The sequence below is a fragment of the Simochromis diagramma genome, unplaced genomic scaffold (assembly GCF_900408965.1).
Source record: "Simochromis diagramma unplaced genomic scaffold, fSimDia1.1 OVJJ01000646.1, whole genome shotgun sequence".
Classification (NCBI taxonomy): domain Eukaryota; kingdom Metazoa; phylum Chordata; class Actinopteri; order Cichliformes; family Cichlidae; genus Simochromis; species Simochromis diagramma.
The window spans coordinates 6,601,237-6,615,038 of record NW_024387279.1 but is presented as its reverse complement, the minus strand read 5'-3'; the positions used below and the strand labels follow the sequence as shown (position 1 = coordinate 6,615,038).

The window sequence follows — 13,802 nt, the reverse complement described above, 5'->3', positions numbered from 1 at the left end:
AAGCAGAAACAATAGAAGCTGATGTTTGGGCCTAATTCATCTATGCTTAAAATGTCAATGGCCATTTACTACTCGAGTGCCTGGCTCACAGCTGGATAGTAAATGTGCTCTTTTGGATGATCAGGGAGAAAACTGTAAGAGCACAGTGATCTTGACAGTTATGTGACAAGGGAGCAAAGGAAATTTGAATTTGTCATAGGTGAGAAAAAACAGACGCCTCTTCATACTTCAGAGAAAACACCAGTTTCATTTTTCTTTTCCAGGGAGAATACTTTACAGAGCGTTTCACAGTTCTTGCTCTGTCTCTGTTTTTTAAAAAAAAAGAAGAGAAGTGGTAATACTTTGCATTCCAGTACATTGTAGTCCTGGAGCTATTTCAGTGTCTACACCCTCAAGATTAAAAGAGGAGCATCTTCTCTGTGGTGGCCGTTCTATTGTAACAAAATGGATAGATTAAACATTTAGTAAGATTAGTACACTAAAAGCATATATTCACGTTAACAAAAGTGTAATGTGCTTAACTGTGGCAACATTACTGATGAATTCTATCGCTTTAAATGGCGTCTACTTTCAAGTGCAGATGAGCAATAATTACACGACAACGTTATGTCGTTAATGGAAAAGGGCCCAGTGAGACTGGATGTGCTCTACATACCAAATTTGCCACTAAATGGGGGTTAAAAAAATCCAGTAAAGCAGTGCGGAAGAGAGCAAAAAAGAATTGAAATGATATTAACGTGTCAAGTTAAGGTCGATTAAAGTAATTTGGTAACATAGAGGGAAGTGCAGCTACAATAAACGTCAAGGAAACAGGAACTCAGCAGGTTCTGTCAGCTGGCATGTTGACATTCTCTGCATGAAGTCAGCTCCAGCAGTAATCTTATAGAAGTGACAGATTAGTACTTATAAAATTCCTGGCATGTATACACACATGCACACCCTATCTAACCCAGACACGTGCACGCTCACAGAAACCCACAAGCATGAACGCGGCATGCGCACTCATTTGCAACACCCGCGTGTGCAGATTCAATGCATCCTCAGAGCAGGAAAGTAAGGAATACTGAGATACAGTTGTGATTGACAGGCAAATCGTTCTCGCTGAAATACCCGTTTGACAGAGAAAAGTACCAAATGCAAGAGTTAAAAGCCAGCCACAGCAATCACCTCAGTATACGTCACATGAAAGCAAACTCGAGTATTTTGTGTGTGTCTCCGAACCTGAGTGTCTGAGGTAAAATGCGTAGCAAAATATTAGGACTTTTATTTTTTCCGAAACGAAAAACCTAATGCTCTTTGCGCAAGCCCGGGTGCCAATCACGAGCGTGCCTCTTTGAGGTCCAGGCTTCATCCGAATGTCAGCTCCGTAACACATTATAATTCCAAGCCAGAACTTGAATGACACAGTTCCACCGTGCAACTCTGCCAGGGAGGGGGGAAACAAAAAAAGGTGGGGCGAGGAGGGAATAAAAACTGCTCGCCTTTTATTTCAAGAAACAGCGTAACCTAACTGCTAGTAGCAGGCATCGGCAATTGGCTTTAATAATGGTTTCTCCACTCTAATTTGCGTAGGGATTTGCCCGGACCAGTCTTGTCTCACAGGCTCTTAATGCTACTGTGCTATTCAGCGAGAGAAAAGCGGGATGTGCCTCAAAAGTACCAAGCAGAGAAGAGGTAAGAGACAGATAAAGGGGTGGAGGGAGAGACGGAGAGGGGAAAGTCTCCCACAGTGGGAGGTGATGATGAAAGGGGGAGATATTAAAGCGTGCTTTGCCATTTCCTGTTCCCCATAATATCACATAATGTTGGTATAATTAACCCCAGGAAATGTGGCTTCATTAGTCTCAGACTGGATGTTAAAATGAAGTGTGAACTAATTGGTCAAGTATACGCGACGGCAGACATTAACAGAGGCGCAGATGCGAGCAGGTTCTACGATTCTATGGCAAAAGCGCGACAACGTTCACTGGCTATTTTATCATGTGCTCTTACAACACAAACACATGTGGCTATAAAAAAAGACAGACTGCACAGTAAAGTGGTCTGACCCTGGAGAAAAGTATTGTGTGTGTGATCTATTTTTCCTGCTTTGTGTGCTCTAAACCTCAGCACATAGCCTTAGACCCATTGGTTCCAGCAAGTTTCCTGTCTTCTCTCATCTGCATCACAAAAAGAGGCTTTTTCGCCATAAAAATACTGATCAAGCCTTATCTTTTTGAAACATGTAATCCAGTGGGGAAAGGCGGACTTGTAGCCATTAGGCACTGTCCTCTGTGCCTTGAGTCTCTGCCGTCTCCGCCTTTGTAGCAAAAGGCCAGAGCAAAGCTAGTTTCCATTCAGCTGGGAGAGCTGGTCAAAGCCACAAGATCAAGCAGCTCCCAGCACTTTCTTTTTATCTTACTTTTTTCTTTTCTTTTCTTTCTTTCTTTTTTTTTTTTCAACTGAGAAATACTTGAGTTGTCTCGATAGTTTTTAGAAGATGGCGTGCAACAATTCTCCATAGAACGGGATCTTATGTTTTCCCTGGACTCCTGCAGGTCTGACAGCAGTTTTGAGGAAAAGTTTGAAAATTTGGAAATGCTATGTCTTAAATTGGGTAGAAAATAGGAAATTCTCGATGGAGACAGGCTGCCATTTTTATGCTTGTTTGTTTCCTTCTCTGCTGCTTTCTCTCTTTGCACATATTCTTGCACAAACCATCTGCCATACAGGCCCTGTGTGACTTTACTTCAAGAGCTCTTAGTGGCTGTCTTCATCAGCTCAAGATCTGCTGCAGAAAAACAGCTTTAATTGGTACTGAGGGGGGAAGAGCAGCAGAAGGGGCTGCACGCTTCACCACATTTAAGAGAAAATACTTGTGAATGATCAAGAATTGCATTCAACCAAGCTTCTCCTCGATACAGGCATTTATTACTTAGGATAACGCATCAAGGTCTTTTCTAACATCACGTCTTTTATACAATAAAACCCGTACAAGCTCGGCATGCCATTAAATATGCTTCCATTTAAATAAACACATGTTCCAATTAACGCAAATAAGGGAAGTTGTGAAACTGCATCCCTTAGGTTACAAAGCAGTGGCTCTCAGGTTACATGCAGGTAAATCAGCCTGTCTCGGTAAAATAGCACACTATAGGATTTCACAGCGGCCCGTCGGTAACAGACTCTTGAATTTCGCCTACTAAACACGGTTACAAGATTGAACTAGCAAATGTCAGAGCAGCTACAACTGGGATCTTGCATTTCATGGCAAAAAGAGACACTACAATGTGCAGCCAACAGTGGAGTCCAATCCTTTCCAGTAGGTAATTACGCCATTTTGCCAAAGCCACTAGAAAGCTTCACTACAATTAGAGTGGCAAAAATGGCCTCTCTGACACATTAGAGGAAACCAGGGATGCCCCCCTTTCTTCTCTGCACTGTCAGGGTTCTTCACTGTTTGTGATGTTTCAGAAGAGCTTTGAGACATTAGCTCCTGTTGTTGCTCTAGCTTTGGAGACATTTCGCAGCCCATTAGGTGCTCTTTCAGCCCCAACCACCACTCAAAACCAGTGAAAAAGGATGAGGGAGAGACGGAAACTATACACAAAGGACTTCAATAGGCACATCAGATACATATGTAGTGACTTTCCATTTTAAAAAAAAGGAAGAAACTGTTGTTTAACTTTGGGAATTAATTAGGCTTGCTTGTTTCCCAAGGGTTAGCTGAAAAGATGATAGTGATCTCTGTGATAAACTGCTCTTCCACCCATGTTTTTCACTTTGGTTTTCTCTGCTTTTTGGTTCGATCACATCAAACGTGAAGAGTTTAAAGACTGTTCACCTGCTTTAAAACAAACGGTAATAAAGGTAACGTACCAGTTTATTTCACCTGTATTTTAGAAGACAATTTAAGAACAGTAAGCATGCTAAAGAAGCAAGATATACACATTTCATACTTCCAAATAAGGGCAGGTTTTAAAAAGGCAGACTTGTTAGAGACAGACAATCAGAAAACGTTTGGCTTGAAGCAAATTAGAAATTATTCTTTGAAATCTGCTGAGGCTCCAGTCACGCAAGCTTAGCGGCAGGCTGGCAACCACCAGTCACTAGGGGAAAAATAAGTATCCGCTGACTGGTTTTGAGTGGTTGCTGGTGGACACTGGCAGTCATTTTGAAATCAGTTGCTAAAGCACCATTCATGTCGGCCTAGAGACTGATCAAGGACTCCCTGGTATCACCGGCTGCTAGGGGAAAACGCGTACACTCCCCAAAATGTGAAATTGACCACAATGAGGTATAAAGTGCTGTAGCGAAAGCCTCTTGTGTTTGTTTTAGTCACCCACAGGTTTCCCTTATCGCCCCTAGTCTGGATTGATGATGCAAAGACTTACCAACTAGTCTCTAAGTGGTAGTGAAACTATGAAGAGTGCGATGCAAACCAGAAATGGAGACTGTTCACCTTGAAAGTAGGTAAGTCAGAAACGCATTGGTTTAAGCAGCAATGCACGACTTCAACTTTAAAGATGGCTGCTGTCAAATTTTACTTAATTATTTAATTAACAAGTGTTTGCAGACAAGACTGTGTCTTCCATGAAAGCTACAGGTAATAGGGGTGGGTTTTGATTATCGATTTATCGATTAAAATCGATTCTGGCTTGGATAACGTGGTATCGATTCATTAAAATCCTGAATCGATTTTTTAATATAAATTTTTTTTTGCCCGATACCGCAGAATCTCAGGTTAAACCTCACAAAATTTCAACCACCAAACAGCTAAAACACTAAATGAGAGCAGGTACACGGATTCTGCACAAAGACATAAACCGTCGCGGACCCGCCGACGGATCAAAATCAGTGAGATGTTGCCTTTCTCACCCGACGGCACGGACACGGTCGGGGCTGAAAGCCGACAGCTCGCTGATTCCGATGTTTCGGCGGATCCGCGCTTTGTGTTTACGTCCTTTTTGCGCTGATTCTAAAGCTGCAGGTTTGATCTCTTTCCAAACAATATTGACTGAACCAGCAGCAAAAGAAGATCCAAACTAAGCTTCACATAAACATCGTCATGAATTTCCTCTGACTTTTGCTGTTTTGTTTCCACCACAATAAAAGCACACTTCATGCACAGCTCTCTCTCTCAGTGTACTTCAGGAACAGTTTCCCATCTAAAAATCTTTTTTCCACATTATTCGCTTGCTTATTACGCACAAGTCTACCAGCGCTGTCGGCCGCTGTTTTTTCCTTTTACTTACTTCCAAAAACAAAGCCTCATTTCTGCTGTTCAATGGGCATCTGAAGAAATTTTAACTTTTTAAAATTATGCAAAATTGCAAAACGCGTTGCTGTGTCACTAATAAAACCGCTGTAACTTTGCTCTGCTTTACTTCAGCAGCATCAGGTAATGTTCATATGTTGATTAATGGTTTTCTTTCGTTTGTGATGTACTGCAGAATATTTCTATAAAATCCCAGGCCAGGAAAATCACCTTCATGTTTTTCTGTTTTATCCTCAGTTACTTTGACACAAAAGCATCTGCTGTGATGCTCACACCTTTGAGCAAGTGTCAACTTCCTTTTTATAGATATAAAAATATGGAAATGTACTGATGCATGATTTGAATTATAATATCTCTGACTGTTTGAGGCAAAATTTCCCAGATTCAAAATTTTTCAGAGGCAAAATTCCCCTTATTGAATATTTGTTTCATCCCCCATCATACACTGCTACTCCCTTTATTCTATTGCACAATACTGTCACTTTCTAGAATCGCCTGCACTGATAGTTAAAATTTTTATTTATTATAGAGTTATTTGATACTATGTCTTGCACTATCCTACTACTGTATATTACTATTCTTATTGTATATATTATATATCTTAATCATCTGTTCCTCTGTCTCTCCTGCTGCTTTGAGCATGTACATGACAAAAGAATTTTCCTCGGGATAAATAAAGTTATTCTTATTCTTATTCTTATTCAAATTGAATCGAATCGATTTGGGATCTTGTGAATCGGAACTGAATAGATTCTAGAAATCAGTGACGATACCCAGCCCTAACAGGTAACCAGGGAAATCTGCTAGCAAGCAATAGTATTCACAAGGAGGTTTTTGGTGCAGCACTGTTTTGCTATCAGTTCAAGAGGTGACATCTTTAGTCTCCACTCTCCAAGTGTTTGTGGAATACACTTTTTTCCTTACCAACTGGTTAGCGGCTTACAGATGGGTCTTTAGGCCAATGTCACTGATGTCTAATGTCTGATTTTGTAAACTGGATGATCTGCAGAGACCAAGAATAAAAATATAGACTTTTTAAATTAACAAGAAACTTTTTTGCAGAAAACATGGGTTGAAAGGCAGCCTGGCTCTGTCCCATGGGAAAAGAAGTCCACTAATCAGCAAAGTTAAAGTCCACATATTCAGTTATATCTGGATTTTGTTTTGATCCTTTAACAAAACAGGGAAAATAATACGCTGCTTTCTGTTTAAAAAGACAAATAAGTCTTCTCAATTTAAATTTAATTTGAACTCCTTAGAAAAGAAAAACATTGATTTCTTAAGGCGAACAGGGAAATATAGCCTTGTGTATTTGGCCAAGAAAAACAGATTCAATATTTTTAATCCTGATACCTGAAAAAAACACACACACACACACACACACACACACACACACACACACACACACACACACACACACACACAACTAAAAGAAATTACTTGAAAGTTCCAGATTAATATATATTCTAACCTTATACAAATGTGTCTTGCTCTGGACATGACAGAGTTAAGGTGGCTTCTAGTGCAGTTTATTGGGATGAACAATTTGCACGGCTGGGAGAAAAACCATAATCAATCTGGAGATTATAGATAAAGGTACTAAAACCAGCCGAGCACAGCGTTTTCTCTTATCACAATTACACCTTGCCCTCCCGCCTCAGGTACAGCCAATTAAGTTAGAAGAGGATGTGCGAGCAGGCACTTGATGTTGAGGAGGCCTATCAGATGACTAAAAACATGCCCCACCCCTGCTAGCAACACAGGGCGAGATTGCTAAGCACAGGTAGGCACAAGGATGGAGCTCAAGTATGACTTTGCACCGCAGTTACATGTTATGTGTTTGTGTTCATCCAAAATCACACCTATATGAAAACCACAACTGAATGGTTTGAATGATGTATTCTTTCCTGAGTGATAAGCAATCTGCTGGCTGGCTTTCTGCTGACTGCACTTCATAAAGGTTCCAAGGGCACACAGACCTTGCCTTAAGACTGCTTCCTCTCTCTCAGCTGCTTTGGAATCCATTCATTACTTCCCTTTTACTTATTATTTTTGCGGGTGTTTCATTGTGAACCATCATTCACATTATGCGTCCACTCAGCAGTACAGAAAAGAAAAGTGTTGGTGCAGAAGAGGAAAGAACCTGTGCGTTTGTTTTAATGTAAAAGCAGCAGGGCGGTTAAGAGAGGCAGAGATGAGGTCAGCATCAAGGATTACGCTCAGAACGAATACAAATCTTTACCCATTGTGACTTCTTATTCCCCGCTCTTTGTTCTGGCCTAACTGGATTGGGGGAAGAAGAAAAAAAAAAAGAAAAAAAAAAGCACCTCACGGTTGCTAGCTTGGCAATGAAAAATTGATCACACAATCTTCTCTGTGCTTCATATCATCGTCTCCTCCACCAGCAAATAGAGGTTAACCAGGCACACAAAAATAAACCTAAAGTGCTTGATCAAAACCACAACTTTGCAAGTTCTCTTCCCTCCTGCCACTTTGATGTTTCAAAGACCAGACACAGTAGTTGTATCTATATCGCGTGATGTCACTGCACGGCTTTGGCTCAACATTTTCAAGTTATAAACGATACGCTGGAGAGCAAATGCGACATGATGACTTCTTGTATTAGCGCTGTACTCACACATGCACAGCGGGAACATCTAATGAGCATAGAAAGCAATGTTAGAGAAGACAAGTGGCCGACACAGGTGACCCAAAACTGGATATAATGCCAGAAAGCACACACACACACACACACACACACACACACACACACACACAAACAAAGCTAGTACTGCAGATAGACTCAGACATTCAGCCGATTTGATAAAGAGGCGAGACATTTTACAGGAAGACATTAATAATGGCACAGCGGGGACTTCTATCCACTTCTATTTCACCTACATGGAGATGAGTTCCACTATAGCTGGAAGGACGCAAAGTAAAAAAGATGCTCCTTACTGGCTCCTTATTGAGTACTATTGGAGTCAAAAGGGGGTAAATTGACTAAGTAGGTCGAGGCAAAATGCATGCAGGGAAAATATGCAAAATTCAAAGTGATATAGGCCACATGGGTCTGAGGATGCTGCTTTCATAATTGCTTTCTCTTGATGTTTCTCTCCTCGTTTCAACATTTGCTGTGACATGCAATGTGATGGAGAATAGCTTCCCAGTGATGCAAATGATGTTTATGGCTCGTCGCTCCCCCACTGAGACTAAAATCTGAGAATGGTTCCTTCCACATTAACGCAAACAGCCACTGCTCTGTCGCTGGCGGAGTCCATGCACAGATGGCTCAAAATCACGGGAGCGTGCGGCTGCAGTACTTACCACGTTCACTGGACAGGGTGGTATCTGTCAGCGAGAGAGAAAGAGAGGGAAGAAAAAGGGCAGGGGAAAAGAGAGAGGAGACGATGATTAGAACATAATAGGTTTCAGTAAAAGTGGCATTGCAAAGTCACCGTTAAACAAGAGAACAAAACAGATCAATTTCTCAGGATTAATGGAAAGTCACAGGCAATAGCCGGACAGTGACATATACAGAACGTAAGGCTACTATTGGAGAAAATTTGCTGTCACAACTGCGTAGTCTCTCACATTTGTCTCTGTCTATTATCCAGGCGGCACCATTTACCCAGAATACAGTTTGTTTTCTTTCTTATACCTCTTGTCATTGCCTCAAGCAGTGGGATTCATCATTATCTTCAAATGCTTGTTGTGATGTTTATGTTGTTCTTGTGTTCACTCAATGAAACACAGGGAAATTACAGAACACTGAATATTCACATTACACACATTTACGCAATGTCATTGTGGGCAATGTTTATTCAGACGCTGGCACCTGGTGACAGATAGACTAGAAACAGCCATGGAGTCTCCCGTTGTTTTTTCTCACAGTTGTCTCCCCTCCTGGTGTCCTCAAGCAGGGTTTCTTAGTGAGATTTGATCGCCAAAGCTCAAATTTGCATTCCTGGCTTACAATTTTAATTTGGAGAGCCTTAAAGCTGAATATTCTGAGATACAACTGGTTTCTTCATTCCAGCTTTAAGGACATCTCACACACAATGACTAATATTATCTATCTATACAAAGAATAAAAAGAAAGAAACAAGAATGGGAGAACAGTAAAAGTTGCAGCTTTTGGAAAGACAAGGCGCAACTTTTACAGCAACCTTCATTAACCATTCATCAACCCGTTAGAGAATACATATTTTTCCCCTCAATCAAAAATGCACGGACCAGCCTAAAGGCCTTTATTACAAAAGCCTAAGGTAGATCTATGTTGTCACATCTCCCTAAAGGATCATTTGAAATCAAATGTGAACCTCCCCCAGTGCAAAAAACAAAAATGCCCAGACAACATACTTCCTATAATGATGGCGCCATATTAAACAGTAGGACACAACATACGGTACAGGGCTCACATCCTAAATGTAATCACCTCTTGAAACCTGCCAGGATGCATTTTTCACACTTAGTCTAAACCAGCTGTTGAATGCAGCTGTTATTTAATGTCTTCCAAAGTACAATTTATTGCAATTTGTTCCCATTTTTTAACATGAAACCTTGAAATGATGTACAAAGCTGTAATGTATACAGCTTAAGCATATGAGATAAAATATTTTCTTCTGGTCCTTCACTCCATTAGTAATTTACAAGGAATGAGGTCTGGAAAGTATGAGAGCCTATAGGTTTGTTCAACTGCTGAATATACTTGGAGCTGTCCGGCAGTAGTGTGTCTGCTAAATTATTAAAACACGAAACACACTGATGAAGTTACAAGGATTTCTCGTGTGTGTGTGTGTGTTTTTTTTTTAAATGTATGTATTTTTGTGTGTTTTCAGTGAGACTGTAACACTAACATGTTAGCTTTGGTTTTGCTTCATATGATCACAATACACAGATGCCAATGGGCTGTGCTTTCTTCCTCTTTCACATCTCTCCATAAATCCATTCAAGTCCATCTAAAATCTCTGCAACTTTTTGACATGTTTACAAAAAAAGAAGAAAAAAACCACATCAATATCTAAATGAGAGCTTTGCTTGTAGACGGTCTGACTGTCTCCATTCCCTTTCTCCATGTATAAAGGCACCCTACTCCATCCCAACAGAACTTCGCTTCGCACATGTTCAATTATTCATCTCCCTCTGTCAAGAATTCAGCCTTGCTAGCACTTGCCAGTATCCCCCACAAATTGGCAGGCAGTCTCATATTTGGCATATGGTGCAGAGCAGTGCTGCTTTTCCTTCCGTCTTCAGTTGGCCTGCTAGCACTCCCTAGGAGCAGAGTAATACACACTGGCGTACACACACGTGTACAGTCACAATGATGCACCGTGTCTGTCAGTTTTGTGAGACAACCTGCCCCACTGTGCTGTTGGGGATTTGCCCACAACGTCTTTGCAACAGGTTTCAAGGTTTTCAGCAAAAGTACAACGGCAACGATTTCTTCCTGGAGACTTCAACATGCATTCCATTCGCGGCTCCGCAAAACTACACAACTGTTCTCACTCGATCGCTTTACAGACTGAAGCTGAGAACGCCAGATTGCTGAGATCGCCAAACTGTGCATTTCAATAACGCAACAGTTAATTGTTGGTCGGGAAGATGTTAATCAACCATGTTTGCAACAAGTTTTCCCTGAGAAGAGTATCATAGCCGGGCAGATTAGCTCAAAACACTTGGCAGAATTGAATACCTAGGTGTGTTTTGTGTAGGACTTTTCCAACAACGGCTCAGTATCTCACAGTGCAAAACAATCATTTTGGCTGAATTCCAGAATAAGTTTATGAAATGTCACCGTGCTTGGAGAGAACAGAGCCTCTCTTTCAACTAACACCTGCGCCTATTCTATCAAGAAAAAAAAAAAACGCATTATTAGTAAGATTTCAACAGTACTTTACAACCTGCTTAGATTGTGCATCTACTGTAACTGGTTATGTGCACACTACCTTGTATACTAGCACCATGTTATTCACAGCAAAATGAAAACTATATACGAGTTTTACCTTGTGTGATTGCGACAGATCGATTCATGTTGTCTTCTTTTGTCACTTGTTAGCAATTAAATATAGACCATCTCAATAGAAAATATAAAGTCATTTGTAGTATGGACTGAAAAATAGAGTCACGTTCACAATCTAAAATAAGTTCTTTGTTTTTCTTATCTCCAATAGCTTGAACGTACACTGCCTGAAGGCTGTGTCTAGCTAAGCTGATGCGCCAAATGTTGTGACGATAATTTAGACATGCCAACACGGTTTTAAATTTTTTGTCCTTTGTTAAATGCCAGTAGTTAGGCACTGACTAAATGGTAAATAAATACCAGGAAAAGACTATTTTTCTACTAGGGCTCTTTTTTTGATTTCAAAAACAGAAATACAGCAGCAGCACGGTGCATATGCGTTCGTTCACAGTGACGATCTTGTGCTGTGTCAAATTTGCCCTCCAGCAAATTAATTCAAATATGTCACTAACACATTGCTCTGCCTGTATTCTTTTCTGCGTTTCTACGGGGTTTTTTTGGGTGTTTTTTTTAACTTATGCAACACATTTGACCTAGCTCTTTATGAATCTCACTGCGGCTGTGAAAAGAATTCATCAAAGCAAGCGATAATGCAAACTCCCACATATTACAAAAACTCACCCAAAAGGTCAGAGTTACACATTCCCTTTATCAGCGACATAAAGAAAACATTTTGAAGCCGCACAAAAAAAAGAAAAAAATCTAATTACACTGGCATTGCCTGTTTGATAACCTCTCCGCACTAGTCTGCAAAAATTTTGTTTTTAAGGTTAGCATGTGTGATGCTTTTTCTGTGGAAAAAATGGCTTTAATTCTCAGGTACACTGATCAGTCTAAAAGAATGAAGACGACAGGTTAATTACCTTATGTTTAGAGTTACAAAAAGCACGGCTGTAAGCCTTAAAAAAATGCAACGACATGCTTAAAGGCAGTCATCGGGTTCACAGCATCTCAATGTGTCAAATCACACACACACATACACAGACACCCTTCCACCTTCTATATGACTGACTGTGAATGGATGCAAGCATAACTGTTTGCATGCAGATGCATCCTTATGCCAAATCTTCTTGTTGCCCTTGTGATGACTAATAACCGGAGAGCAATTGCAGCTAATAAATAATACATTTAAGAGTCTAATCAAATTCAACAAATGAATATGTCTAGAAAACTATTAATCAGAGTGCAAACGTGTATTTACAAATATAACACTGGCACAAACAATCAATTATTCATAAAGTGAATGCTGCATAAGTGGGCTTCTTCCCGGGTGAGATGCTGCCATAATTGGAGTGGGACTACAGGAGTGCTGGATGTGTGCGCGCGTCTTTATGTGTGTACATGCAGGAGCATGTGTGCTAATGTGTATCAGCAAGTTAACACACAAACACACACTCAAACACTTCTCCCCATGCGCCAAAGTTCCCCCAAACACGACAAGAGCAGGCAGAGTCGGCTCATTAATGCCTAATGAGTTGTCTGATTAGTGCTGAATATAAAAGCCTTATTGTCAAGCACTGTATGTTTATTTTGATTAATTATTGTACTGAAGTGACTGAATGGAAGCATAACGACATGGAGCATTAACATTTTGTGGTAATAGGGCCTTTGTGGAGACTGTAGCTGTATTTTCAACTCTCAGTGCAGCGCATAAAGCATTGCTACCACCTAAAGAGGTTTTATTGTAAATTAACAGATATATAGGGTTATATTACATTCACTACAATTCACCATTAAACTCCTGCCAGCAGATACTTATCCCCGGTAATAGCCAGCAGCTTGTCTCCACACAGGTGGTTACACAAGAAAGGGTAAGTCTTCGTACGTGTTTGTTTGTGATTCTTCTCTCGTTTGTTCTCACAATAATGAGAAAATGTTCATAATAAATCAACGCGGATTTAGAGAAGCTGTGCAAAACTCTTGCTTCGCTGGATGTGTGTGGCTGTTGACAGAGATTAGTATTAAAGTATCCTTGACAGCCAAGGGTATTGTAAGCAGCACCAATCAATAATTTCAACTAGGAATCAAATGAGTATGTGTAATAGTCAAGGAGTCCTTTATAGCAACCAGCACACAGGGAATCATTACCTGACTCTGCTCTGTCCCTTAATAGTCTCGCATCTGGCTGTATGCCCTCCAACGTTCTTGCTTTGATGCACTGTCACCACACTTGAGCATCATTTTGGCAGCTGTTTTCGGCAAAACTGCTCTAATAATGGGGCTACCTGCCTAATACACAGACAAGGAAAATTAGCTAATAGGAAACACTTGATGATATCAAACAAATGCTAATGTGGGTCTGTCTGTTAAACACGTAAGCGACCATTTGCTAACATGTTTGCTCTATTAGCTTTTCAGGTCATAATGCTTTATGTCAGGGTTTAAAGATTGAAGCACTTTTGGCAAACTTCTTGTAGAGCAAAAATGACTTTTTCACGTTTTCATGTATCTTTCATGTATCTTTGGGTTTTTGTGGGTTGTTGATTACTATTGCTTTGAGAAGTGATTCATGTTCAAGCTCAG

General features: G+C 40.5%; 1 protein-coding gene across 2 annotated transcripts in view; it reads right to left on the bottom strand.

The window, feature by feature from the left end:
* The window catches only part of cdh4 (cadherin 4, type 1, R-cadherin (retinal)), a 214,489-nt gene that overhangs the window by 124,554 nt on the left and 76,133 nt on the right, over nucleotides 1-13,802 (bottom strand). For both annotated transcript variants that reach the window (XM_040002896.1, XM_040002897.1), the window contains exon 3: nucleotides 8,585-8,608. In XM_040002896.1, the coding sequence (XP_039858830.1) occupies nucleotides 8,585-8,608 (24 nt within the window). The remainder of the gene's footprint in view (nucleotides 1-8,584; nucleotides 8,609-13,802) is intronic.